Genomic DNA, 27,461 nt, shown 5'->3' on the forward strand with positions numbered 1-27,461 from the left:
TTCAGGGCCTTCCTTTGACACCGCCTGTTATAGAGGTCCTGGATGGCAGGAAGCTTGGGCTCAGTGATGTAATGGGCCTTTCACATTACCCTCTGTAGTTCCTTGCAGTCGGAGGCCGAGCAGTTGCCATACCAGGCAGTGATACAACCAGTAAGGATGCTCTCGATGGTGCAGCTGTAGAACCTTTTGAGGATCTGAGGACCCATGGCATATCTTTTCAGTCTCCTGAGGGGTAATAGGTTTTGTTGTGCCCTCTTCACAACTGACATGGTATGCTTGGACCATGTTAGTTTGTTGATGATGTGGACACCAAGGAACTTGAAGCTCTCAACCTGCTCCACTACAGCCGCGTCGATTAGAATGGGGGCGTGCTCGGTCCTCTTTTTCCTGTAGTCCACAATCATCTCCTTTGTCTTGATCACATTGTGGGATAGGTTGTTATTCTGGCATCACATGGCCAGGTCTCTGACCTCCTCCCTATAGGCTGTCTCGTTGTTGTCGGTGATCAGGCCTACCACTGTTGTGTCATCGGCAAATTTAATGATGGTGTTGGAGTCATGCCTGGAAGTGCAGTCATGAGTGAACAGGGAGTACAGGAGGGGGTCGAGCACGCACCGTTGAGGGGCCCCTGTATTGAGGATCAGTGTGGCGGATGTGTTGTTACCTACCCTTACCACCTGGGAGCGACCCGTCATGAAGTCCAGGATCCAGTTGGAGGGAGGTGTTCAGTCCCTAGCTCATTGATTAGCTTTGAGGGCACCATGGTGCTGAACGCTGAGCTGTAGTCAATGAACAGCACTCTCACATAGGTGCTCCTTCTGTCCAGGTGGGAAAGGGCAGTGTGGAGTGCAATAGAGACTGCATCATCTGTGGATATGTTGGGGTGGTATGCAAATTGGAGTGTGTCTGGAGTTTCTGGGATGATGGTGTTGATGTGAGCCATGACCAGCCTTTCAAAGCACTTCATGGATATAGATATGGCTTTTTATGTACGCCCTTATACTGTGTGGTTTTCCAAAGTTCTGCTTGGCTGTAGTACTAGGGTATTCACTAGGAACCAAACAGATTCATACAGTCTCTCCCTGTTTCGGTTTATCTGAACTATCTGAAACTCTTGTTTTTATTGCAAAAATACGACCCAGAAAACATCAAAACCAACCATCTGAGACTAATTATAAATCTGTTTTATCTTCAATAATCAAAAACATTACTACATTTTACTGTTGCATACTTGCTTTTCGTTCTAGTCTTTATGCAAATTGTGAAAATGTATAATTTATGAGATGCAAAATTTACGTACTTTATTTGGACGGACATCTTTGGAATATGTGAAACCACAGCTCTAATCCCATGTCGGGGTATAACGGGTATCAGTTCACTCTTGGACATATTGCTCAGTATTAGCTGGGTGCTATGGCAGGTTTTACCATCATTATTTCTGTCCTGTCGTCAGGGTCTGGCAATGCAAGCTGTTTGATATCCACCTAAAACGTTTGATTGATGCCTGGCCTTTCCTGCTTTGATGTCGGAGAGGAAACTTTATGGAGCGCACCACACCATGCCAGTGAAATGATATTCCATTTCTTCTCACCCCGATAACACCTACACACACACACACATCGGGTGACAAGTTTCAAGTTCAATTTGGATGAGATATGGTTCACAATTTCTGTTGGTTTGTAACAATTTGGTGACATTGACATGCTGCCTAAGCATACTGTTTGTGTTGAGTTATTATTTATGTGAATTTACTATGCCAGACGGATATACTACAAAGCAGGATCAATGAGTTAGCTAACATGTCAAAAATATTCTCTAATAACATTTTTTTTTTTTTTGAAAAATAAGCTTGAAATGTGCATGGTCTAATTGAGTCAACATTCAAAAACACTTTAGTTTAGCTTTTGAACCTGAAAATCTGTAGCTATTTTTTGTTGTTTATCCAAGTTAGCTGGCTAACTCATTGATCCTGATTTGTAGTATACCTCTTCGATGTTTAGATGTCTGACTTGAGATTGAGTATTGATTGATAGAGGAAGGGATACATGCAAACGGGGCGGGCCAGGGGTGGCCCATATCTGGTTGTCGCATGGTGGGCTCAGGGCCAAGAGACTTTTTTTTATTTTTTTTTTAACTTCATCTGCAGAAAAGGTTTCCATTGGATAAGTCTTGGATTAATCCAAGTGTGCTGTGTGATGTCTCATATGGAACAACAGGCTACTTTGAAAGTTGAGGGGTCAAATTGCATGCAAAGGCCGTAGGTCAACAGTTAATTATAATTGAACAGAACATTACGGAAAACAAGCATCTATTATAAAACGTTGGAAGATTACGGAATTGGATAGTTATTGTTATTGCAGTTTTTTATATTGTCACATATTATCTTATCTGCATTTGAACTATGAAATGAAAATGCCATCTTAGTTCTGGTTACAAGGCAATTGAAAACATCCCCCCAGAATTCAAGCTTTTGGTAAGGAGAGGGAGACACACAAAATAAAGAAGGAAATATATAGCCTACTACCCATAGATGGCACTGATTGCATCCTGAATCATATATACTGAGTGTATAAAACATTAGGAACACCTTCCTAATATTGAATTGCACCCCTATTTTGCTCTCAGATTAGACTAAATTCATCAGGGCATGGGACTCCACAATGTGTGGAAAGTGTTCCACATGGATGCTGGCCCATGTTGACTGCAATCTATGAAGTGAAGCTGTGGTATGCTTTTTTTTTTTGCTTCCCTGTAACACGACAAGTCTTGTTTTTCTAAGTAGACTGATCCCGCCGCTGAATCAACTGGATCTCCTGAGAAACCTGAAGAGCAAGTCAGGACTGTCATTCAGGTCAGAAACAATAGGAATTCCACGCCTCCTAAGATGCAATATGTCTTCATAACAATATGAATTCCACGCCTCCTAAGATGCAATATGTCTTTATAACAATATGAAACATTAGGGAAAATATAGCATCAATGCTATCAGAGTTTTGCTGTGTCTGTGTCTCTGTGTGTGAGAGACTTTGTGTTTCCTGACCAAACAGAAAGGAATCCCAACCGGAGCCCTCCCCAAGGTCAGTTTCAAAACATTATTTCACAACGATGTAAAATAAATCTGCAACCCACATTTCCAGTTGGCTCCAAAGTGGACACTAAACCGGAAGACTGTTCAAAACAGTCACCAACGTTGATAGTACCAGCCCATGTCTTATTACCACCAAGGTGACCAACTGCTTTCTATACATGGAATGCATCCCAAATAGCAACCTATTCCCTATTTTAGTGCACTACTTAAAAGTGTACTACATAGGGAATAGGGTGCCATTTGCGATGCAGCCAAGGTCACAGACAACAACACAGAGGCCAACCTACTTACACTCATATTTACCCGTCTAATTACTAACTAATGATCCATGATGGCGTGACATCAATGAGAACATTATTTATGTGCCCTGACCCTGTCCTCTGATGGACTCCTGGCCATGCTCATAGGTAGTGCACGTTCTCATAGGTAGTGCATGTGACCATGCTCATAGGTAGTGCATGTGACCATGCTCATAGGTAGTGCATGTGACCATGCTCATAGGTAGTGCATGTGACCATGCTCATAGGTATTGCATGTGACCATGCTCATAGGTATTGCATGTGACCATGCTCATAGGTAGTGCACGTTCTCATAGGTAGTGCATGTGACCACGCTCATAGGTCGTGCACGTTCTCATAGGTAGTGCATGTGACCATGCTCATAGGTATTGCATGTGACAATGCTCATAGGTATTGCATGTGACCATGCTCATAGGTATTGCATGTGACCATGCTCATAGGTATTGCATGTGACCATGCTCATAGGTAGTGCACGTTCTCATAGGTAGTGCATGTGACCATGCTCATAGGTAGTGCATGTGCTCATAGGTAGTGCATGTGACCACTCTCATAGATAGTGCTCATAGGTCATTCATGTGTCCATTCTCATAGGTAGTGCATGTGACCATGCTCATAGGTAGTGCATGTGACCATGCTCATAGGTAGTGCATGTGACCATGCTCATAGGTAGTGCATGTGACCATGCTCATAGGTATTGCATGTGACCATGCTCATAGGTAGTGCATGTGACCATGCTCATAGGTATTGCATGTGACCATGCTCATAAGTAGTGCACGTTCTCATAGGTAGTGCATTTGACCATGTTCATAGGTATTGCATGTGACCATGCTCATAGGTATTGCATGTGACCATGCTCATAGGTAGTGCACGTTCTCATAGGTAGTGCATGTGACCATGCTCATAGGTATTGCATGTGACCATGCTCATAGGTATTGCATTTGACCATGCTCATAGGTATTGCATGTGACCATGCTCATAGGTAGTGCACGTTCTCATAGGTAGTGCATGTTCTCATAGGTAGTGCATGTGACCATGCTCATAGGTAGTGCACGTTCTCATAGGTAGTGCACGTTCTCATAGGTAGTGCATGTGACCATGCTCATAGGTAGTGCACGTTCTCATAGGTCGTGCACGTTCTCATAGGTATTGCATGTGACCATGCTCATAGGTAGTGCACGTTCTCATAGGTGGTGCATGTGACCATGCTCATAGGTAGTGCATGTGACCATGCTCATAGGTAGTGCACGTTCTCATAGGTAGTGCATGTGACCATGCTCATAGGTAGTGCATGTGCTCATTGGTAGTGCATGTGACCATTCTCATAGATAGTGCTCATAGGTCATTCATGTGTCCATTCTCATAGGTAGTGCACGTGCTCATAGGTAGTGCACGTGACCGTGTTCATAAGTCGTGCACGTGCTTACTCAGGTGATTCAGTCATATGGCCACAGATACAGTGCCTTGCGAAAGTATTCGGCCCCATTGAACTTTGCGACCTTTTGCCACATTTCAGGCTTCAAACATAAAGATATAAAACTGTATTTTTTTGTGAAGAATCAACAACAAGTGGGACACAATCATGAAGTGGAACAACATTTATTGGATATTTCAAACTTTCTTAACAAATCAAAAACTGAAAAATTGGGCGTGCAAAATGATTCAGCCCCCTTAAGTTAATACTTTGTAGCGCCACCTTTTGCTGCGATTACAGCTGTAAGTCGCTTGGGGTATGTCTCTATCAGTTTTGCACATCGAGAGACTGAAATTTTTTCCCATTCCTCCTTGCAAAACAGCTCGAGCTCAGTGAGGTTGGATGGAGAGCATTTGTGAACAGCAGTTTTCAGTTATTTCCACAGATTCTCGATTGGATTCAGGTCTGGACTTTGACTTGGCCATTCTAACACCTGGATATGTTTATTTTTGAACCATTCCATTGTAGATTTTGCTTATGTTTTGGATCATTGTCTTGTTGGAAGACAAATCTCCGTCCCAGTCTCAGGTCTTTTGCAGACTCCATCATGTTTTCTTCCAGAATGGTCCTGTATTTGGCTCCATCCATCTTCCCATCAATTTTAACCATCTTCCCTGTCCCTGCTGAAGAAAAGCAGGCCCAAACCATGATGCTGCCACCACCATGTTTGACAGTGGTGATGGTGTGGTCAGGGTGATGAGCTGTGTTGCTTTTACGCCAAACATAACGTTTTGCATTGTTGCCAAAAAGTTCAATTTTGGTTTCATCTGACCAGAGCACATTCTTCCACATGTTTGGTGTGTCTCCCAGGTGGCTTGTGGCAAACTTTAAACACTTTTTATGGATATCTTTAAGAAATGGCTTTCTTCTTGCCACTCTTCCATAAAGGCCAGATTTGTACAATATACGACTGATTGTTGTCCTTTGGACAGAGTCTCCCACCTCAGCTGTAGATCTCTGCAGTTCATCCAGAGTGATCATGGGCCTCTTGGCTGCATCTCTGATCAGTCTTCTCCTTGTATGAGCTGAAAGTTTAGAGGGACGGCCAGGTCTTGGTAGATTTGCAGTGCACTCCTTCCATTTCAATATTATCGCTTGCACAGTGCTCCTTGGGATGTTTTAAGCTTGGGAAATCTTTTTGTATCCAAATCCGGCTTTAAACTTCTTCACAACAGTATCTCGGACCTGCCTGGTGTGTTCCTTGTTCTTCATGATGCTCTCTGTGCTTTTAACGGACCTCTGAGACTATCACAGTGCAGGTGCATTTATACGGAGACTTGACACAGGTGGATTGTATTTATCATCATTAGTCATTTAAGTCAACATTGGATCATTCAGAGATCCTCACTGAACTTCTGGAGAGAGTTTGCTGCACTGAAAGTAAAGGGGCTGAATAGTTTTGCACGCCCAATTTTCCAGTTTTTGATTTGTTAAAAAAGTTTGAAATATCCAATAAATGTCGTCCAACTTCATGATTGTGTCCCACTTGTTGTTGATTCTTCACAAAAAAATACAGTTTTATATCTTTATGTTTGAAGCTTGAAATGTGGCAAAAGGTCGCAAAGTTCAAGGGGGCCGAATACTTTCGCAAGGCACTGTATGTTAAGCTCATGAATGAGAAAAAGACAGGATTGTGTGTTTGTGTTTTAGACAAGCTCAATAAAATGAGGAGTGTTAGTGAAAAATGCTGTTATTATTTACTGCCTAGTGATGATACTCCACTGACAATATTCACTTGGATGCAATACCAAAACATGGTAAACAAGTAGTTAACCACTTACAACTGTGACATCAATAGTATCTGCTTACCATAACTGCATATAGGTAAATTAGATAAATGAGGATTTGCATGATTACACAGAAAAACACAGACTCGTACTGCTCAAGCTGTAATCATAGGACATAACTCCTTTCAACATCTCTTGACCCTCTGACCCCTTCCAGTCAGAAGGTCAGCCTGAAGGAGCGTGTGTTTTCCAGTCCCCGGAGTTCGGGGACCAAAGGGAAAGGTTCCCCCCAGGGCCCCAGTGGACAAGGCAGCCTTGGCCAGGGGGGCCAAGGTCAGGGCCAACCCATCCGCCGGTCCCCTAGTGGGGACAACAGCAACGAAGACAGCCCAAGCAAAGTGCCCAAGAGCTGGAGCTTCGGAGAGCGTAGCCGGGCGCGTCAGGCCTTCCGCATCAAGGGAGCTGCCTCACGCCAAAATTCAGAAGGTTAGAGTATCTTACGGTCTTTACACAATGTGTTTCTGAGGTACTTGATATGTTGAGTTCAGTCTAGCTTTTGAATGATGTGTTGTTCTTCATTGCTTTAGTGTTGCATTGTCATCCGAGCCGGCCATCTTGGAAATGGGTTTGTTGTGATGTGAGTGTTCAGATGGTACGAATATTACTGTTGTATTATGTACTGTATCTATTGTGCCTCTTTTTCCAGGTGTGATACTTTGCTCTCTATTGTCTGTAGAATCTACATTTCCTTGCTGTTTGGTTCATTTGAAACCAACTTCGGAGAGTACAATTAGAGAAAGGCACAGTGTGGTGATTATTGTCTGCTGATGTAGTTGATATATATAAAATTAGGGGACATCACAGTTACAGCAATTTTGATAATGCTACTTAATGTTAACATAATGACTCTATGGCAAGTTATAACAAACATCTGAACTGATAATGACAGCACTATAACCACTTTCCTCGATATAGCTCTATAAAACAGTTTCATGTCGAACTCATGAGTTCATAACATGTCTTATAATGATCCTATTTGCAGTATAAGTGTACAAAACATTAGAAACACCATACTAATATTGAGTTACGCCCTCAGAACAGCCTCAATTTGTCGGAGCATGGACTCTACAAGGTGTCGAAAGCATCACAGGGATGCAGGCCCATGTTGACTCCAATGCTTCCCACAGTTGTGTTAAGTTGGATGGATGAAAGACCCAGCAACGTTGCAGTTCTTGACACACTCAAACCGGTGCACCTGGCACCTACAACCCATACCGCGTTCAAAGGCACTTAAATATTTTGTCTTACCCATTCACCTTCTAAATGGCACACACACACAATCCAAGTCTCAATTATCTAAAGGCTTGAAAATCGGTCTTTAACCTGTCTCATCCCCTTCATCTACACTGATTGAAGTGGATTTAACAAGTGACATCAATCATAGTTTTCACCTGGATTCATCTGGTCAGTCTATGCCATGGGAAGAGCAGGTGTTCTTAATGTTTTGTACACTCAATATATAGTATTGGTATAGTGACCACCTCTAAATAGTATTTAGGTGTTAAAGTGATACTCCTAATTAATCGTAGATATTTACCATGAACTTAACAGCATATTTGAGCTACATGAGGTATTTATGTTAAACATATCCTGTCTGTGTAGTGTGCCTGTACTGATGCAGTTGTTGCTCTTGATGGTGTTTTCTCTGTACCTTGACAGAAAATATGCATTTGATGCGTGATTGGCAATACGCAATCCTCATCGATTCCCTTTCATTTCTCTGTTTGACGCTGTGCTAAAGTGCTGATTGAGATGCAGGATGAAGAATTCAGACAGAAGAGCTCCCCAGGTCAGGCAAATGGAGAGGGTTGTTACCCCACCCATGATCAACACACCGATAAGCAAATATAGAGGCACTCATTGCCTAATGTACACAAGAGCTCATGTTGCAATCATATTTCGTTTTTGGTTTGGTATGCTTTTTGGGCTGGTTCCCCAGACACAGAAGCCTAGTCCTGGACAAAAAAAGCACGCTCAATGGAAAGGTTCCCCCCAGGGCCCCCAGTGGACAAGGCAGCCAGGGCCAGGGGGTCAAGGTCAGGGCCAACCCATCAAAAGTTGAAAGTTGTTTTTAAATCCAGAACAAGGCTTAATCTGTGTCTGAGAAACCAGCCCTTCATCTTTGTCTGAAAAATATTTTGAATTGTTCCATTTTGTAAATAGCTGTAAAGAGGTAAACATGCTGTATAGTGTAAGATAACATGGATTTATTTTTCCTGGCAATGGCATCACCTTCATGTTTGCTGTTTGATTCAACTTTTGTTTTCATCATTAAACATCTTAAAAACATATATTTTGAATACTAATGAGATGCCTGCTCGGGTTTCTTGTCCAAATCATCCCAAGGTGTCAAATTGATTGTGTAGCTTAATGAAGTAACTTTAAGATGATTTGGACATGAAATCGGCCCAAATCTGATTTCACACATCAGTTCTAGTGATCAACCAGATCAAAATCTGTCAAAATTAGACAATATTTAATATACATTTAATATACATTTTGGTTAAAGCTATTTACTAAAGTAATTCTATGGAGTAAAATTAGTGTGCATATCAGTCTCTCATTTGATTACAGTCTCATGCCATTAGATGATAAATGTGGCCAAATTATTGGTCTCAATTGCAGCAATCAATTAATAGCATGCTTAAGAGAGCATATTAAACCCAGTAACAAGCTATAACAATCTATGTCAGTTTATGATGATGACTGTTACCGACATCTGTTGAGATGTCTGTTATGCAAATTATTAGCCTGGGAAAACAGAGCTCTTCCATTTGGATTCCCAGGCTTCAGTTTGGATTTTCACGCTAACAAAAAATAATAATTGATATAATGCCTCTATAGCATGATCATGACATAAATCATAGTGATATAAAATTATGACATAAAACCTGTCATGATATGTCACTATGGTTAAGCAAAGTGACATAACACTGTTACAAAGCAAGAACTGTACGACATTTAAATCTGATTGTAAGTTTCACCACTTCATAATGCCACTTGGCTTGCATGTCACGGTATACTGTAGCAGGCCTTATGCCATTCATATGGCAGCCGTATGCCGTTCCTATGGCAGCCCTATGCCGTTCCTATGGCAGCCCTATGCCGTTCCTATGGCAGCCTTATGAAGGCACTATGATGCTGCATTTACTGATTTCCACCCATAGACCCATTTTCATTTTGCATCCCTTTTTTAAAACCAGAGATCCTACATTCTTACATGTTAAATAGTGCAGTTTTGAGATAAAGTATTTATTTTTTATCATATCTACCAATAATTTATCACCCAAAAATATTTTTCATATGAAGGGTTGTAAACCCATTAGAATGATCCATCCTTTGGGGGAATCTGTTTATTTGGCACCGTCCGACTATTGTACAATATCTCACATCTTGTCACATGTGAGCAATGGAATGAGCTCAAAATCAGACAGATATATACCAATTCATATAGTGCTGAAAAAGAGAGCAGATTTTTAGACTGGCTGCTGTAGCTTCATTCTGCTACTGTATCAGTTGGGCCATGCTCATGTGTAGTCATAGCTTCATTTGATTTTCAGAGACATTTTGATTGAATTTGCTAGCTAGCTTATTGTACATACAATGCAGATGTGCACAGCACTATCACTGTTTGCTGCATGACAGTGTAGAGTTTTTTTTTCTGTCAAATTACCATTTTATCATAACATGCCCTTTTACAATTTTTGCAGGACAATAAGTGAATGCAACTAGTATCACAATCTTGGTCACACTTTCTATGAATACCCTATTCATAATGCATTTTAAACCCTTTTGAAGCATAGGCACAATAGATGTGCTTATAATTCCATTATGAAGAGGTTATTTGTAGGAATTGGTACCAAAGTCGTTGCATTATTTTAATTGAGATATTTAGTATTCATAAAAGCATGTTTTATATGAATCCTCTTTTTAAATGATTGGTTGTTGGATAATGTTGAATGTTCAATGGATGCCAAATGATCATTTTTCAGAGATCAGAAATAAACCCCCTCAAGAAATGTATATCCTCATATTATGGAGATAAGCAGTGCTCCTCTCTTTTCTAATTATGTAAATGTCTATGCCCACTGCTTAAATAAGACATCACAATATGGATGAAATCAACATGATGAAAGTAGCATTTAAGTAGCATCATTTAATCAGGCTGATCTCATGGTCCTGAAAAAGTATTTTTTTCTTGACGTTAAAGCATAAATAATGTAAATGTTGAACAGTTAAAACATATGTAAAGTTATTTGAATGCACTAAACCACAATGGTTAGTTTACTTGATGACAAGAATTGGCCTCCATATTTATCAGTTCCTATTTAGATACTGGATTTGAGTGGAAATGGTATTTTCTTCTCCTGAAGGTACAATACAGCAACAATGTACACTAGTTAAGAGGTTTTACTATGAGTAAAAACGTCTTATTATCCATATGCTTGGAGGTATTTTACCAACCATATTTCTAGCACGCATTTGCAATTTCAATTATTTCCAAATGTTCTTCCCAGCCTGTTTTGTAATAAATGGAGCAAATAATACAGTCTAATCTCCTAATCTCCCAGTCCTCGTGTGGAATCTAGCTTTTTATTGCTTGTCTACAGTCCTTCTTCAGTCAATTCCACTAATTACTGTACCTAACTACATTTAAGGGATTCACATAATTTTTTACTTTATCACGCCTCCTTTTCACAATGCAGATCTGGAAATAACCCCACAGTCCTGCATTGTACCTTCAGAGAGGTTGTGTAATACATGACAAGATACCCACTGACACAACTGAATATCACCACTGCCCTCTGGTTCTATTACATCATCATATTCTATTTCATTTTCACCCCCCCCACACACTATTTAACCAGCTTTGATGAATTGTCTTTTCCTCCTCCTCTCCACCTCCTTTGCAGCAATTGAGGGGTTAATCAGTAAGAAAACCCCCGTGTCTGCTAGGGGATGTCCACCAGATCAAAACCAATAGAACCTACTGTTTATATGATATAAGCAATAGAATGCATGCCCAGCTCTTAGACCCATTCCATGAGCACAGTAGTGGGTGGGTCCCGTCATTTCCATAATAGACCACTCCAACTCGAAGCAACAGCCCAAAGCCAGGCACTCAACTCAAAATGGCTGCCGCTGCTCATTCTAACCTGCATGAAGGAAACCATCCAATCTCAGAGTCAGTCAGCCTTTGGCGCCTACTAAGAGCCCTTAAACACAGCACTACAGAACAGTGACACTTGTTCTCCTCCCTCCCCTTAAAATGGAAGCCATGTTGGGGAAGATGTGTTGCCTTTTCATGGATCTGTTGTTTGGTTGGCATGAAGAGCACAATGTTTTTGGCTGTTGGAGTGAAACTGGGATAGGTCAATGCTGTGACCAAAAAATATTCACACCTTCATAAGGCAAGTTCAAGCTCACAGATATCTGCTTTATATTTATTGAGTTCTGAGTTCACACAGACATATAGTACTTGATTATACTAGATACAGTGTCTTTGAAAAGTATTCAGACCCTTTGACTTTTTCTACATTTTGTTACATTACAGCCTTAATCTAAAATTGATTACATTTATTTTTTTCATCATCAAATTACACACAATACCCCATAATGACAAAGCGAAAACAGGTTTTTAGACAATTTTGCTAATTTATTAAAATAAAAAACTGAAATATTACATTTACATAAGTACTCAGACCCTTCACTCAGTACTTGTTGAAGCACCTTTTGCAGCGATTACAGACTTGAGTCTTCTTGGGTATGACGCTACAAGCTTGGCACACATGTATTTGGGGAGTTTCTCCCATTCTTCTCTGCAGATCCTCTCAAGCTCTATCAGGTTGGATGGGGAGCGTTGCTACACAGCCATTTTCAGGTCTCTCCAGAGATGTAAGATCGGGTTGAAGTCTGGGCTCTGGCTGGGCCACTCAAAGACATTCAGAGACTTGTCCCGAAGCCACTCCTGTGTTGTCATGGCTGTGTGCTTATGGTTGTTGTCCTGTTGCAAGGTGAACCTTCGCCCCAGTCTGAGGTCCTGAGGGCTCTGGTGCAGGTTTTCATCAAGGATCTCTCTGTACTTTGACCAGTTCATCTCTCCCTCGATCCTGACTAGTCTCCCAGTCCCTGCCACTGAAAACATCCCCACAGCATGATGCTGCCACCACCATGCTTCACCGTAGGGATGGTGCCAGGTTTCCTCCAGACGTGACGCTTGGCATTCAGGCCAAAGATTTCAATCTTGGTTTCATCAGACCAGAGAATCTTGCGGGCTGTCATGTGCCTTTTACTGAGGGGTGGCTTTAGTCTAGCCACTATCATAAAGGCCTGATTAGTGGAGTGCTGCAGAGATGGTTGTCCTTCTGGAAGGTTCTCCCATCTCCACAGAGGAACTCTAGAGCTCTGTCAGAGTGACCATCAGGTTCTTGGTCACCTCCCCGATCAATGCCATTCTCCCCTGATTGCTCAGTTTGGCAGGGTGGCCAGCTCTAGGAAGAGTCTTGATGGTTCCAAACTTCTTACATTTAAGAATGATGGAGGCCGCTGTGTTCTTGGGGACCTTTAATGCTTCAGACATTTTTTGGTATCCTTCCCCAGATCTGTGCCTCGACACAATCCTGTCTCGGAGAACTACGGACAATTCCTTCGACCTCATGGCTTTGTTTTTGCTCAGACATGGCACTGTCAACTGTGGGACCTTATATAGACAGGTGTGTGCTGTTCCAAATCATGTCCAACCAATTGCATTTACCACAAGGGGACTCCAATCAAGTTGTAGAAACATCTCAAGGATGATCAATGGAAACAGGATGCACCTGAGCTCAATTTTGAGTCTCATAGTAAAGGGTCTGGATGCTTATGTGAAAAAGGTATTTCTGTTTTGAAATTTTTATACATTTGCTAAAATTTCTAAAAAACAGTTTTCGCTTTGTCATTATGGGGTATTGAAATGTAGATTTCTGATGAATTAATCCATTTTAGAATAAAAGCTGTAACTTAACAAAATGTGAAAAAAGTCAAGGTGTATGAATACTTCCCGAAGAATAACAAAGCCACTGACACACCATAAAACCATTATGGTCTTAAAAAGTGAGAAGTCTACTGTGTACTCTCTCAAATACAGCACCAACAATGAATTATAGAGGGAGCGATTTTCTCAGCCCTTTCACAAGTGCAGTCTGAACCTTGGTAAATTGCCAACTTGAGTCTGGCCTTTCAGAGCCCCAAAATAGACTACTAATCCATTACAATAATTGAAAGTGAAATGTGTGACTGCACAAGCAAAGATCCACAATCCTCTGCCTCTGACTTCAAGTCAAAAGACCAGTAAGTGTAGTGACTCAGCCGCACATAAAAAAGTTTGATACAGAAAGGAGCATCAGAAATATTCTATGCTAATTATAATGAATGATATACAGTGCAGACAGTTTACAATGTTATACTAGCGAACTGTTTTCACTATTAGTTTAGTTGAAGATATAACAAGATCATCTGATCACAGAGTTAGCTGTCCTGCTATAGCTTGTATATAACTGCTTATTGATCATCCATGTTTTGCACTGTAGATACATAGTCCCCCCCCTTCTGTCATATTGCAGTCTGCAGATTGAGACACCTTAAACAACTTTCTCTGTATAGACCAGATGTAGGATCTTCATTTGAGGCAGATTGCAACGGCAGGCAAATAATCCTGCAGCAACAGGAAATGGAATTATAAATCATGGACATTTTTTGTAGGGGTTGATAAATGTTTCGTTGAGACATTTTAAAGTGGAAATTACAAAAACTTTCAAAGCTTTTTTAAACCTCAAATATACTATAAGTGTGCATTTCCTGCTGTGCAGGAAAATTCTCAGCAACAAAAGTGATCAAATTAAGATCCTACATCTGTACACCTAGAACTTGACTGTCTCAAACTGCTGATTGACTAGGCTGTGGTCCAGTGCAGAGGCCTGTCCTGCTGAGGATGCTAGTTTCTAGCGTAGCTTCAGACAAGAGCACACTGCAGAGGCCTGTCCTGCTGAGGATGCTAGTTTCTAGCGTAGCTTCAGACAAGAGCACACTGCAGAGGCCTGTCCTGCTGAGGATGCTAGCTTCTAGCGTAGCTTCAGACAAGAGCACACTGCAGAGGCCTGTCCTGCTGAGGATGCTAGCTTCTAGCGTAGCTTCAGACAAGAGCACACTGGCTTCGGCACGGCATGCCACACATTTATATTTTTGGGCCACAGTAGTAAGATGAACCCCTTAACCTCTAACTGGTACCACTATGCCCTCCCCTTTCCTTTAACTTATCCTGCATTGGCTAATGAGATGAACCGACACTGCCATTAACCTGCCCTCGATTCGATCCCGGCTCACAATCCCACACTGTTGTAACCCTGGGCTGTGCAAGTTAATGGCCGTGCCTTGCCTTCGCTTGGTTCCATGCAGACGGACATCCTAAAAGATGGAATGAGAGTGCAGATGACAGCTCAGCGTTTCTATCCCACAGGAACACACTAACACCGGAACTGTCATGTGCTTGTTGTGTTTCGTAGAAGCCAGCCTCCCTGGTGAGGACATAGCGGACGACAATAAGAGCTGCCACTGTGAGTTTGTCCCTCAGGACTTAACTCCCGGACTCAAGGTCTCCATCAGGGCCATTTGGTAAGCCAAGACAAGTGTTGTCTTTCAGAGTGGTTCTGGCTCAGTTCTAGTGTTGCAAAATATCTGTAACTTTTCCAAAATTCCCAGGTCCATATTTCCAGCTTATTCACTCCTGATTCTGGGAATCTTTCAACTGGGATTTCTGGGAGTTTGGGAACGTTAAAGACATTACTGTAATTGTATAATCCTAGTCTGGTCACAAACTCAGTCTCTTATTTGATCTGTATTATTGTTTAGACCAGCGCTAGAATACGCTGTTATACAGACATGTATAAAGTTCATTAAGATGTCTCATGCCCCACATAATTCCCCCCAACCCTAGTAGAAGGACCAAACATCTATGAAATGTCCCCTTGAGGTTGTGTCCATATCTGAAACATCTCTCCCTTCATCAGCATTATGAGGTTTATGGTCTCCAAGAGGAAGTTCAAAGAGAGTCTGAGGCCGTACGACGTGATGGACGTCATAGAGCAGTATTCAGCCGGCCACTTGGACATGCTGGCCCGCATCAAAAACCTCCAGTCCAGGCAAGATACCCTCCCTCTCTCCTTCTCTCTCGCTCGTAGTCTCTCTCTAAGAAACAGGTCTTTTGACAATATTTTAGATCCCTGGGTACAGCACTCGAATAGAGCGGGAGGTTACAATTACATTGCATGCCTCGTTGTGTCCTCCTGTGTTTGATGTCCATAATGTCTGTTTTCTGTAGTGATGTCTGATCTCGTTTGGGATGTCGTTTCTCTGTAGTGATGTCTGTTCTCTGTAGTGATGTCTGTTCTCTGTAGTGATGTCTGTTCTCTGTAGTGATGTCTGTTCTCTGTAGTGATGTCTCTTATGTAGTGATGTCTCTTTTATGTAGTGATGTCTGTTATATGTAGTGATGTCTGTTATATGTAGTGATGTCTGTTCTCTGTGGTGATGTCTGTTCTCTGTGGTGATGTCTGTTCTCTGTGGTGATGTCTGTTCTCTCTAGTGATGTCTGTTCTCTGTAGTGATGTCTGTTATATGCAGTGATGTCTGTTCTCTGTAGTGATGTCTGTTCTCTGTGGTGATGTCTGTTCTCTGTAGTGATGTCTGTTCTCTGTAGTGATGTCTGTTCTCTGTAGTGATGTCTGTTCTCTGTGGTGATGTCTGTTCTCTGTAGTGATGTCTGTTCTCTGTAGTGATGTCTGTTCTCTGTAGTGATGTCTGTTCTCTGTAGTGATGTCTGTTTCTGTAGTGATGTCTGTTCTCTGTAGTGATGTCTGTTTTCTGTAGTGATGTCTGTTTTCTGTAGTGATGTCTGTTCTCTGTAGTGATGTCTGTTCTCTGCAGTGATGTCTGTTCTCTGTAGTGATGTCTGTTATATGTAGTGATGTCTGTTCTCTGTGGTGATGTCTATTCTCTGTGGTGATGTCTGATCTCTCATCTCTCTAGTGATGTCTGATCTCTCTGGTGATGTCTGATCTCTCTGGTGATGTCTGATCTCTCTGGTGATGTCTGATCTCTCTGGTGATGTCTGATCTCTCTAGTGATGTCTGTTCTCTCTAGTGATGTCTGTTCTCTCTGGTGATGTCTGTTATATGTGGTGATGTCTGTTCTCTGTGGTGATGTCTGTTCTCTGTGGTGATGTCTGTTCTCTGTGGTGATGTCTGTTCTCTGTAGTGATGTCTGTTCTCTGTGGTGATGTCTGTTCTCTGTGGTGATGTCTGTTCTCTCTAGTGATGTCTGTTCTCTGTGGTGATGTCTGTTCTCTCTAGTGATGTCTGTTCTCTGTGGTGATGTCTGTTATATGTGGTGATGTCTGTTCTCTGTAGTGATGTCTGTTCTCTGTAGTGATGTCTGTTCTCTGTGGTGATGTCTGTTATATGTGGTGATGTCTGTTCTCTGTGGTGATGTCTGTTCTCTGTGGTGATGTCTGTTCTCTGTGGTGATGTCTGTTCTCTGTGGTGATGTCTGTTCTCTGTAGTGATGTCTGTTCTCTGTGGTGATGTCTGTTCTCTGTGGGGATGTCTGTTCTCTGTGGGGATGTCTGTTCTCTGTGGTGATGTCTGTTCTTTGTGGTGATGTCTGTTCTCTGTGGTGATGTCTGTTCTCTGTGGTGATGTCTGTTCTCTGTGGTGATGTCTGTTCTCTGTGGTGATGTCTGTTATATGTAGTGGTGTCTCTTATGTAGTGATGTCTGTTCTCTGTAGTGATGTCTGTTCTCTGTGGTGATGTCTGTTCTCTGTGGTGATGTCTGTTATATGTGGTGATGTCTGTTCTCTGTGGGGATGTCTGTTCTCTGTGGTGATGTCTGTTCTCTGTGGTGATGTCTGTTATATGTAGTGATGTCTCTTATGTAGTGATGTCTGTTCTCTGTAGTGATGTCTGTTCTCTGTGGTGATGTCTGTTCTCTGTGGTGATGTCTGTTATATGTGGTGATGTCTGTTCTCTGTGGGGATGTCTGTTCTCTGTGGTGATGTCTGTTCTCTGTGGTGATGTCTGTTCTTTGAAGTGATGTCTGTTCTCTGTGGTGATGTCTGTTCTCTGTGGTGATGTCTGTTCTCTGTAGTGATGTCTGTTCTCTGTGGTGATGTCTGTTCTCTGTGGGGATGTCTGTTCTCTGTGGTGATGTCTGTTCTCTGTGGTGATGTCTGTTCTCTGTGGTGATGTCTGTTATATGTGGTGATGTCTGTTCTCTGTGGTGATGTCTGTTCTCTGTAGTGATGTCTGTTCTCTGTGGTGATGTCTGTTCTCTGTGGGGATGTCTGTTCTCTGTGGTGATGTCTGTTCTCTGTGGTGATGTCTGTTCTCTGTGGTGATGTCTGTTCTCTGTGGTGATGTCTGTTCTCTGTGGGGATGTCTGTTCTCTGTGGTGATGTCTGTTCTCTGTGGTGATGTCTGTTCTCTGTGGTGATGTCTGTTCTCTGTAGTGATGTCTGTTCTCTGTGGTGATGTCTGTTCTCTGTAGTGATGTCTGTTCTCTGTGGTGATGTCTGTTCTCTGTAGTGATGTCTGTTCTCTGTGGTGATGTCTGTTCTCTGTAGTGATGTCTGTTCTCTGTAGTGATGTCTGTTCTCTGTGGTGATGTCTGTTCTTTGTGGTGATGTCTGTTCTCTGTGGGGATGTCTGTTCTCTGTGGTGATGTCTGTTCTCTGTGGTGATGTCTGTTCTCTGTAGTGATGTCTGTTCTCTGTAGTGATGTCTGTTCTCTGTGGTGATGTCTGTTCTCTGTAGTGATGTCTGTTCTCTGTGGTGATGTCTGTTCTCTGTAGTGATGTCTGTTATATGTGGTGATGTCTGTTCTCTGTGGTGATGTCTGTTCTCTGTGGTGATGTCTGTTCTCTGTGGTGATGTCTGTTCTCTGTAGTGATGTCTGTTCTCTGTGGTGATGTCTGTTCTCTGTGGTGATGTCTGTTCTCTCTAGTGATGTCTGTTCTCTGTGGTGATGTCTGTTATATGTGGTGATGTCTGTTCTCTGTAGTGATGTCTGTTCTCTGTAGTGATGTCTGTTCTCTGTGGTGATGTCTGTTATATGTGGTGATGTCTGTTCTCTGTGGTGATGTCTGTTCTCTGTGGGGATGTCTGTTCTCTGTGGTGATGTCTGTTCTCTGTGGTGATGTCTGTTCTCTGTAGTGATGTCTGTTCTCTGTGGTGATGTCTGTTCTCTGTGGGGATGTCTGTTCTCTGTGGGGATGTCTGTTCTCTGTGGTGATGTCTGTTCTTTGTGGTGATGTCTGTTCTCTGTGGTGATGTCTGTTCTCTGTGGTGATGTCTGTTCTCTGTGGTGATGTCTGTTCTCTGTGGTGATGTCTGTTATATGTGGTGATGTCTGTTATATGTAGTGATGTCTCTTATGTAGTGATGTCTGTTCTCTGTAGTGATGTCTGTTCTCTGTGGTGATGTCTGTTCTCTGTGGGGATGTCTGTTCTCTGTGGTGATGTCTGTTCTCTGTGGTGATGTCTGTTCTCTGTGGTGATGTCTGTTCTCTGTGGTGATGTCTGTTCTCTGTGGTGATGTCTGTTCTCTGTGGTGATGTCTGTTCTCTGTGGTGATGTCTGTTCTCTGTGGTGATGTCTGTTCTCTCTAGTGATGTCTGTTCTCTGTGGTGATGTCTGTTCTCTGTGGGGATGTCTGTTCTCTGTGGTGATGTCTGTTCTCTGTGGTGATGTCTGTTCTCTGTGGTGATGTCTGTTCTCTGTGGTGATGTCTGTTCTCTGTGGTGATGTCTGTTCTCTGTGGTGATGTCTGTTCTCTGTGGTGATGTCTGTTCTCTGTGGGGATGTCTGTTCTCTGTGGTGATGTCTGTTCTCTGTGGTGATGTCTGTTCTCTGTGGTGATGTCTGTTCTCTGTGGTGATGTCTGTTCTCTGTAGTGATGTCTGTTCTCTGTGGTGATGTCTGTTCTCTGTAGTGATGTCTGTTCTCTGTGGTGATGTCTGTTCTCTGTAGTGATGTCTGTTCTCTGTAGTGATGTCTGTTCTCTGTGGTGATGTCTGTTCTCTGTAGTGATGTCTGTTCTCTGTGGTGATGTCTGTTCTCTGTGGTGATGTCTGTTCTCTGTAGTGATGTCTGTTCTCTGTAGTGATGTCTGTTCTCTGTGGTGATGTCTGTTCTCTGTAGTGATGTCTGTTCTCTGTAGTGATGTCTGTTCTCTGTAGTGATGTCTGTTATATGTGGTGATGTCTGTTCTCTGTGGTGATTTCTGTTCTCTGTGGTGATGTCTGTTCTCTGTGGTGATGTCTGTTCTCTGTAGTGATGTCTGTTCTCTGTAGTGATGTCTGTTCTTTGTGGTGATGTGTTCACACACCATTCACCAGGAATCAGAGGATGATTGACAGTTCATGATATTCCCGAGTCCCAACAACATCACAGTATAGGCTGTGATGTAATGACAAGAGTAATGACAAGAGAAGATAGCGAATTCAGTGAATCAGTGACAATCAGTGACTTATTGTGAAACGTTGATGTAGTCTGCTTCTTTATAACTCACCAGCAGTGTGAGTCTGTATGAATGTTAATACAACTCTTATCAAGCCAATCAACATTTGGCCTGACCTGCAAAGGGGCATATTCCCAAATCATTGTATGATGGTAAGAGGTTCATAAAGGGTCCAACTTCTGGAGACACAACTCTGGTATCCATGACTAATGGAATTTTCCATGAGGTTGTTCTTACCAAGTGCAATCAGCCATTGCAAATATAGAGTCATGGTGAGGTTTGTTCCCCCCAAAGGTCAGAGTTCATTGAATCTGAATTCCGAGTCTATACGCATCACACAACATTTACATTGTTTACATTGTAGTCATTTAGCAGAGGCTCTTATCCAGAATGACTTACAGATAGCTATTTGAGACAACCACATATCTCAGATATAGTGCATACATTCTTCCTCAATAATGTAGCAAAGGCAGTGCTAGTAGTTCGGGTTCCACATTTATGTAAATATATTCCTACTTATAACAGAAAAATGTTCAAATCAAAATCTCCTCACTATTTTTTAAAATGATGGCTTCACTGTCAAATCATACAGCTGTAGTCTGTGATTATTTTACCAAATGAAAAAACATCCTTTTGGAAAATTTGTTTGAGAAAATACATATTTGTCCTTGTCTTTCGTCCCCTGGTTCTGTTGTTTTGGTTTTGTTCATTTCATGTGCGCTTGTCAGACTGGTCTGTGTTGCGCCTTCATCCTGCATTGTGCTGGTGTCTTCTCTATTCACTTTGCCAGGATAGATATGATTGTTGGTCCCCATGGACCCTCAACTCCACGCCATAAGAAGTATTCATCTGATGGACCCAAAGAGTCACCCAAAAACTCTCCTAGGTTATCCCAGACTGCCTCTCTCTCGTCAAGAGATTCTCCTGACTTCCTTATCCATTCTGTTGACATGCAGTGGAATTATTTTTTTGGCTCGGCCTACTGTATGTGACAGCATGTGACGAGCTGGGTCTATAAAAAGGAGTGACTTTATCAAAGTGGCAAATATCTTACTGCAAGCCGCAATTAATGAGTTATTCTCAGTAAATAACTACTGAAACTCATTGACTCCTATTGTCCCTTTGAGTGCTAATCGGCTGAATAGATAGTATATACATTGTACAGTATAACACGTGCAATTTTGTTTCTTCTCATTTTTCTTGCCCTATACTGCAATGATTTTACTAGAGAATGAATAAAAGTAGAATAAAGGTTAAAGAAGACTAACTTGGTTTATCCAATAGTTAAGAATATGGTAAATGCTCCCATAGGACATAGAAGGAGCTCATATACTGTAGGTAAGTATTCAAGTCATGTAGCCGAACAAAATAAGTGTTGAGCTGAATCACCTGCAATACATTGACAATGAAGAGCTTATACATAAAAATAATAAGATCCAGCTACTCCTTATGACCTATGAGGCAACTATGAACAGTATAGTTTGTTCTCTGGTTTCGGATGCATGTTGGCATGAGGCGTATTGAAGCATGCCACACGATGCACAAAATAAAATAAAATAAAAACAATGTCCATTTCAGAAGTTTGCATAGTTTTCTAATCTTGGCCGCCTGGGATGGTTGGGAAATTGGTGAGCATGTTTTACCTGACTGTGAAGCAGTTCTATGAATAATATTTTTACACTGAGGATTTTTCTCTCTTATTCAGACGTTTAAAATGGTAGTTCATTGCTAACCCTCTTTCAGATGTAGGATCTTAATTTGAGCCTTTGCTCCAACAGGAAAATAATTCTACAGCAACAGGAAATGTGAAATATGATGTGGATTACAGTTAGACATTTTTGTAGGGGTTGATACATTTATCCTAAGGGAAAATCAAGCCTGACATTTCAAGTAGAAATTAACAACTTCAGAAGCCTTTTTAAACCTCAAAACAATACAAGTTTTAAATACCCTGCATTGCAGAAAATGTATCCTGCAACAGGGTGATCAAATGAAGATCCTACATCTGTATAAGTAGGCCTTAGTCAGAATTAAAGCTAGTGTAGATGTTGTGGATGGTTTTTACAAGGTTCATGGTGCTTTAGGGCAATAAGTATAGCTGATCCAATATGTCCAAGCAATTTTTTCAGTGAAACTTTACTTGAATCAACCTCCACATTTAGTGTACACATTTGACACACTTTTACACACTTTACTCAAAGCTTTCATAATGATTACAGAACCTTTCATAATGCCAACAGAACCTTTCATAATGCCAACAGAACCTTTCATAATGCCAACAGAACCTTTCATAATGATTACAGAACCTTTCATAATGCCTACAGAACCTTTCATAATGCCAACAGAACCTTTCATAATGATTACAGAACCTTTCATAATGCCAACAGAACCTTTCATAATGCCAACAGAACCTTCCATAAAGCCAACAGAACCTTCCATAAAGCCAACAGAACCTTTCATAATGCCAACAGAACCTTTCATAAAGCCAACAGAACCTTTCATAATGATTACAGAACCTTTCATAATGCCAACAGAACCTTTCATAATGCCAACAGAACCTTTCATAAAGCCAACAGAACCTTTCATAATGATTACAGAACCTTTCATAATGCCAACAGAACATAATGAACAGAACTTTCATAATGCCAACAGAACATTTCATAATGCCAACAGAACCTTCATAATGATTACAGAACCTTTCATAATGCCAAATGCCTAGAACCTTTCATAATGCCAACATAACCTTTCATAAAGCCAACAGAACCTTTCATAATGATTACAGAACATTTCATAATGATTACAGAACCTTTCATAATGATTACAGAACATTTCATAATGATTACAGAACATTTCATAATGCCAACAGAACCTTTCATAATGCCTACAGAACATTTCATAATGCCAACAGAACCTTTCATAATGCCTACAGAACCTTTCATAATGCCAACAGAACCTTTCATAATGCCAACAGAACCTTTCATAATGCCAACAGAACCTTTCATAATGCCAACAGAACCTTTCATAATGCCAACAGAACCTTTCATAATGCCAACAGAACCTTTCATAATGCCAACAGAACCTTTCATAATGCCTACAGAACCTTTCATAATGCCAACAGAACCTTTCATAATGCCAACAGAACCTTTCATAATGCCAACAGAACCTTTCATAATGCCAACAGAACCTTTCATAATGCCTACAGAACCTTTCATAATGCCAACAGAACCTTTCATAATGCCAACAGAACCTTTCATAATGCCAACAGAACCTTTCATAATGCCAACAGAACCTTTCATAATGCCAACAGAACCTTTCATAATGCCAACAGCCTTTCAGAATGATTACAGAACCTTTCATAATGCCAACAGAACCTTTCATAATGCCAACAGAACCTTTCATAATGCCTACAGAAACTTTTCTGTGTTGTCTTGCTGGGGTTTAAGAGCCCATGAATGGCACTGATGAGTAGTTGAAATAAAGAAAACTCTAACCCTGCATCCTCCAAGGCCCTACCTAGGTCCTCCTCCTCCTTCTCCTCCTGCTCCACCTATCCGTTGTCTGAACACACTGTAATACTTGTTATGCCCTGCCATCCCATGCATGAGCCACTGTGCTCAGCGCTAGGAAGGCGAGAGCTGTACCCGAGTGTGTGGCATTCTCCTCTCAACACCTGCAGTCCTCTAACTCTTGCAGTAGGATCAGATATTGTCAGGTTATACACTTCCACTTGTTATACCATGGACCTGAGTTGAAGGTCAGCGATTATTTTAGAGTAGAATATAGTACTGTAAGTGTTTTTTTGTTTTGTTGTGGTATACATTTTTAAGGTGATATAAGGTGTCAATTTCAAGTAGGTTTTCTTTAACTCTATTGGCTTGATACTAGACAGACGTCACCTGTTTGTGTTTTGAATCGGTAGAGTTGACCAGATTGTTGGTCGAGGTACTCCAATCACAGATAAAGACCGTCCCAAAGGAACCACTGACAGTGGGGTTGAAGAGGACACAAGCATGATGGGGCGCCTAGGGAAAATGGAGAAACAGGTAAGGTATACTGTTATCTGGTGTTGGCAGTATTCATTGTATACCTTTGTTTCACTTGGGATTTCCAACTGTCCATCACACCATGGTGTCTTCCCTTCTGAGCAGGTCATGTCAATGGAAAGGAAGCTGGACTTCTTGGTGAACATCTACATCCAGCGCATGGGCATCTCCCAGTCGGAGACGGATGCCTACTTTGGGTCCAAGGAGCCCGAACCAGCACCGCCCTACCACAGCCCTGTGGACCACATGGAGAAGAGTGGCTCCATCACCAAGATCATCCGATCCAACAGCTCTATTGGACAGAAGAACCTTGACCCACCACCATCCTGCTCCGGCCCGGGGGTCCACTGCCCACCCTCCACCTCCTGGCAGCAGCACAACGTCAGCGAGGTCCACCAGCCTAGCCAAGGCAACTTACCCTCTCCTGTAGGTGATCACTCATTGGTCCGTATCCCTCCTCCGCCGGCCCACGAGCGTTCCTCTGGAGGTCACAACGGGAGCAATCGGGGATCCCACCGCAATAGCGGTGGTGGAGGAGGAGGTGGTGGTGGAGGTGGAGGCGGTGGCGAGGGGGATAGAGAGGGCAAGCCAGACAGCGACACGTCCATCTCTATCCCCTCAGTGGACCACGAGGAGCTGGAGCGCTCCTTCAGTGGCTTCAGCATCTCCCAGTCCAAGGAGAACCTGGACTTCCTGAACAACAGCTATTTCAGTGGCGTAGCCCGCTGCGCCAAGGTAAGGCCCTACATTGCAGAAGGTGAGTCCGACACTGACTCCGACCTCTGCGCCCCCTCACCCAACTCGGCCACCGGGGAAGGCGCTTACGGGGACCGAGGGTGGTCAGGATCCAAGTAGGCCAAAATTGGAACCTTATATAAATGGGGCCATGGTGACTCTGCCTTGGAGTTCAGAGCTGAGAGGCCGATATGCTGGGTGTGAGGCCGCTGCTACCACCAATGGTACATGTGAGAACAGAGTCACCCAGCTCCTCTTAAATGACTGCAACGTAGAGTGAGAAAAAAGGTTTATCAGACCACACTCCAGCAGTTTTACTGAGAAAGCGCCTGTGGTTTTTCATACTCGGAAGGTTTGCAACAACTTGACCTAGAGCACACACATTTGTTCTCATGTATTCACACACTCATCAAGGTTAAGTTTGCCAGTGATTAAAAAAAATATCTGACCTTGGAATGGAATGCAGATTAATTGCCAACCTTCTATATTATGATTGAGATGGTGAAAGAGTTATCACACAGAAGAAACAGGTCCAGTGTGGCTCAGCTGGTAGAGCACAGCATTTGCAGTGCCAGGATTGTAGGTTCAATTCCCACAGGGCATCAATACGAACGAACGTGGAAACGTATGCACTCACTATTGTACGTTGCTCTAGATAAGAGTGTCTCCTAAATGACAAAAAAAATATTATTATATAAAATATACTTGAATTTGATCTAAATTATGACATTCATGTTATTTTGCTGTATCTCTTTGTTTTTGATGCGTGGCACAAGAGATTCCCAATGAATCTAAAATGTGATGAATTGTATTTCTATCCCAAACGACTTATAATTTACAGTGTGCAACAGAGGACATGTTTTGCATTATGGTTGATCAACTAAACGCATATATTTCCATAAGTCCTATGGGATAAAGGGACGTGATAACCAGTTCTATGTGCACTATTCTGTTGTGGTTGTTGTACAAAAACACGGATGGTATTTACATCACACTACTTACTAAAGATATTGTACATATTCTATTCAAAACCCACAACATTTGTGATATCCACAATGTGCTTTCTATGGATAGAGGTACATTAGTCTTTATATGATCTGTAAAGATGTATTTTATTGATTTGTATATATCAAATCATTTAGATGTGTTTATTTATTTCCTGTAAGAATTATAGAAGCAACTTAGGCACAAATGCCTTGCAGCTGTCTTGATCTTTTAATTTTGATTAATTTTTGAGAAAAAAAGTTTTTCTAAGAATCAATTATTCAAATGCACTAACACTTAACAGCTAGATCAATGACATAACACTCAACTGGAAACATTAACATACTTCACTAATGTAAAATTACAACAGCTACAGTTATATGGAAGGTTTGATATTTTGTTGGTATAAAATATAATTTCAAGATGAAAAAAATTGTAACGAAATATTCAGGCAGGCCTACCTCACTTCCCACTGAGGAACACAGGACAGGCTTCCCACTGCTGGACACAGGACAGGCTTCCCACTGCTGAATAGAGGACAGGCTGATGAACACAGGACAAACATCACACTGCTGGACACACGACAGACATCACACTGCTTCACACAGGACAGGCTTCCCACTGCTGAATAAAGAACAAGCTTCCCACTGCTGAATAGAGGACAAGCTTCCCACTGCTGAATAGAGGACAGGCTGATGAACACAGGACAGACATCACACTGCTGTACACAGGACAGACATCACACTGCTTCACACAGGACAGACATCACACTGCTGGACACAGGACAGGCTTCCCACTGCTGAATAGAGGACAAGCTTCCCACTGCTGAATAGAGGACAGGCTGATGAACACAGGACAGACATCACACTGCTGGACACAGGACAGACATCACACTGCTTGACACAGGACAGACATCACACTGCTGGACACAGGACAGGCTTCCCACTGCTGAATAGAGGACAGGCTGATGAACACAGGACAGACATCACACTGCTGGACACAGGACAGACATCACACTGCTGGACACAGGACAGACATCACACTGCTGGACACAGGACAGACATCACACTGCTGGACACAGGACAGGCTTCCCACTGCTGAATAGAGGACAGGCTGATGAACACAGGACAGACATCACACTGCTGGACACAGGACAGGCTTCCCACTGCTGAACACAAGACAGGCTTCCTTCCCAATGCTGCACAGGACAGGCTTCTCACTGCTGAACACACTTTGACATGATATTCATGTGAGCCAACATGGGGACATTCAACAGACTGTGTTCTCCTTTGAAAAGGCCTTTGGTCCATTAATGCTGCAATAATTTGGGTAATTATGTTTAAAAATGGATTCGTTGTGTAATGTTTCATTGTTGTATTTTCAAAGGAAAAATCATGTACACTACCGGTCAAAAGTTTTAGAACACCTACTCATTCAAGGTTTAAAAAAAACAATTTTCTACATTGTAGAACAATAGTAAAGACATAACAACTATGAAATAACACA

At 42.0% G+C, this 27,461-nt stretch overlaps 1 protein-coding gene across 1 annotated transcript in view; it reads left to right on the top strand.

The window, feature by feature from the left end:
* Positions 1–26,138, top strand: part of LOC135541003 (potassium voltage-gated channel subfamily KQT member 2-like) — a 66,020-nt gene extending 39,882 nt beyond the window's left edge. The window contains 10 exon segments of the mRNA XM_064967150.1: positions 2,780–2,851; positions 3,048–3,077; positions 6,803–7,071; positions 8,387–8,434; positions 11,559–11,576; positions 15,186–15,294; positions 15,690–15,821; positions 20,984–21,079; positions 24,113–24,236; positions 24,342–26,138. Coding sequence (XP_064823222.1) covers positions 2,780–2,851; positions 3,048–3,077; positions 6,803–7,071; positions 8,387–8,434; positions 11,559–11,576; positions 15,186–15,294; positions 15,690–15,821; positions 20,984–21,079; positions 24,113–24,236; positions 24,342–25,091 — 1,648 coding nt within the window. The 3' untranslated portion in view covers positions 25,092–26,138.
* Positions 26,139–27,461: the final 1,323 nt, after the last annotated feature.

This window comes from Oncorhynchus masou, chromosome 6 (assembly GCF_036934945.1).
Source record: "Oncorhynchus masou masou isolate Uvic2021 chromosome 6, UVic_Omas_1.1, whole genome shotgun sequence".
NCBI classification, from domain to species: Eukaryota; Metazoa; Chordata; class Actinopteri; order Salmoniformes; family Salmonidae; genus Oncorhynchus; species Oncorhynchus masou.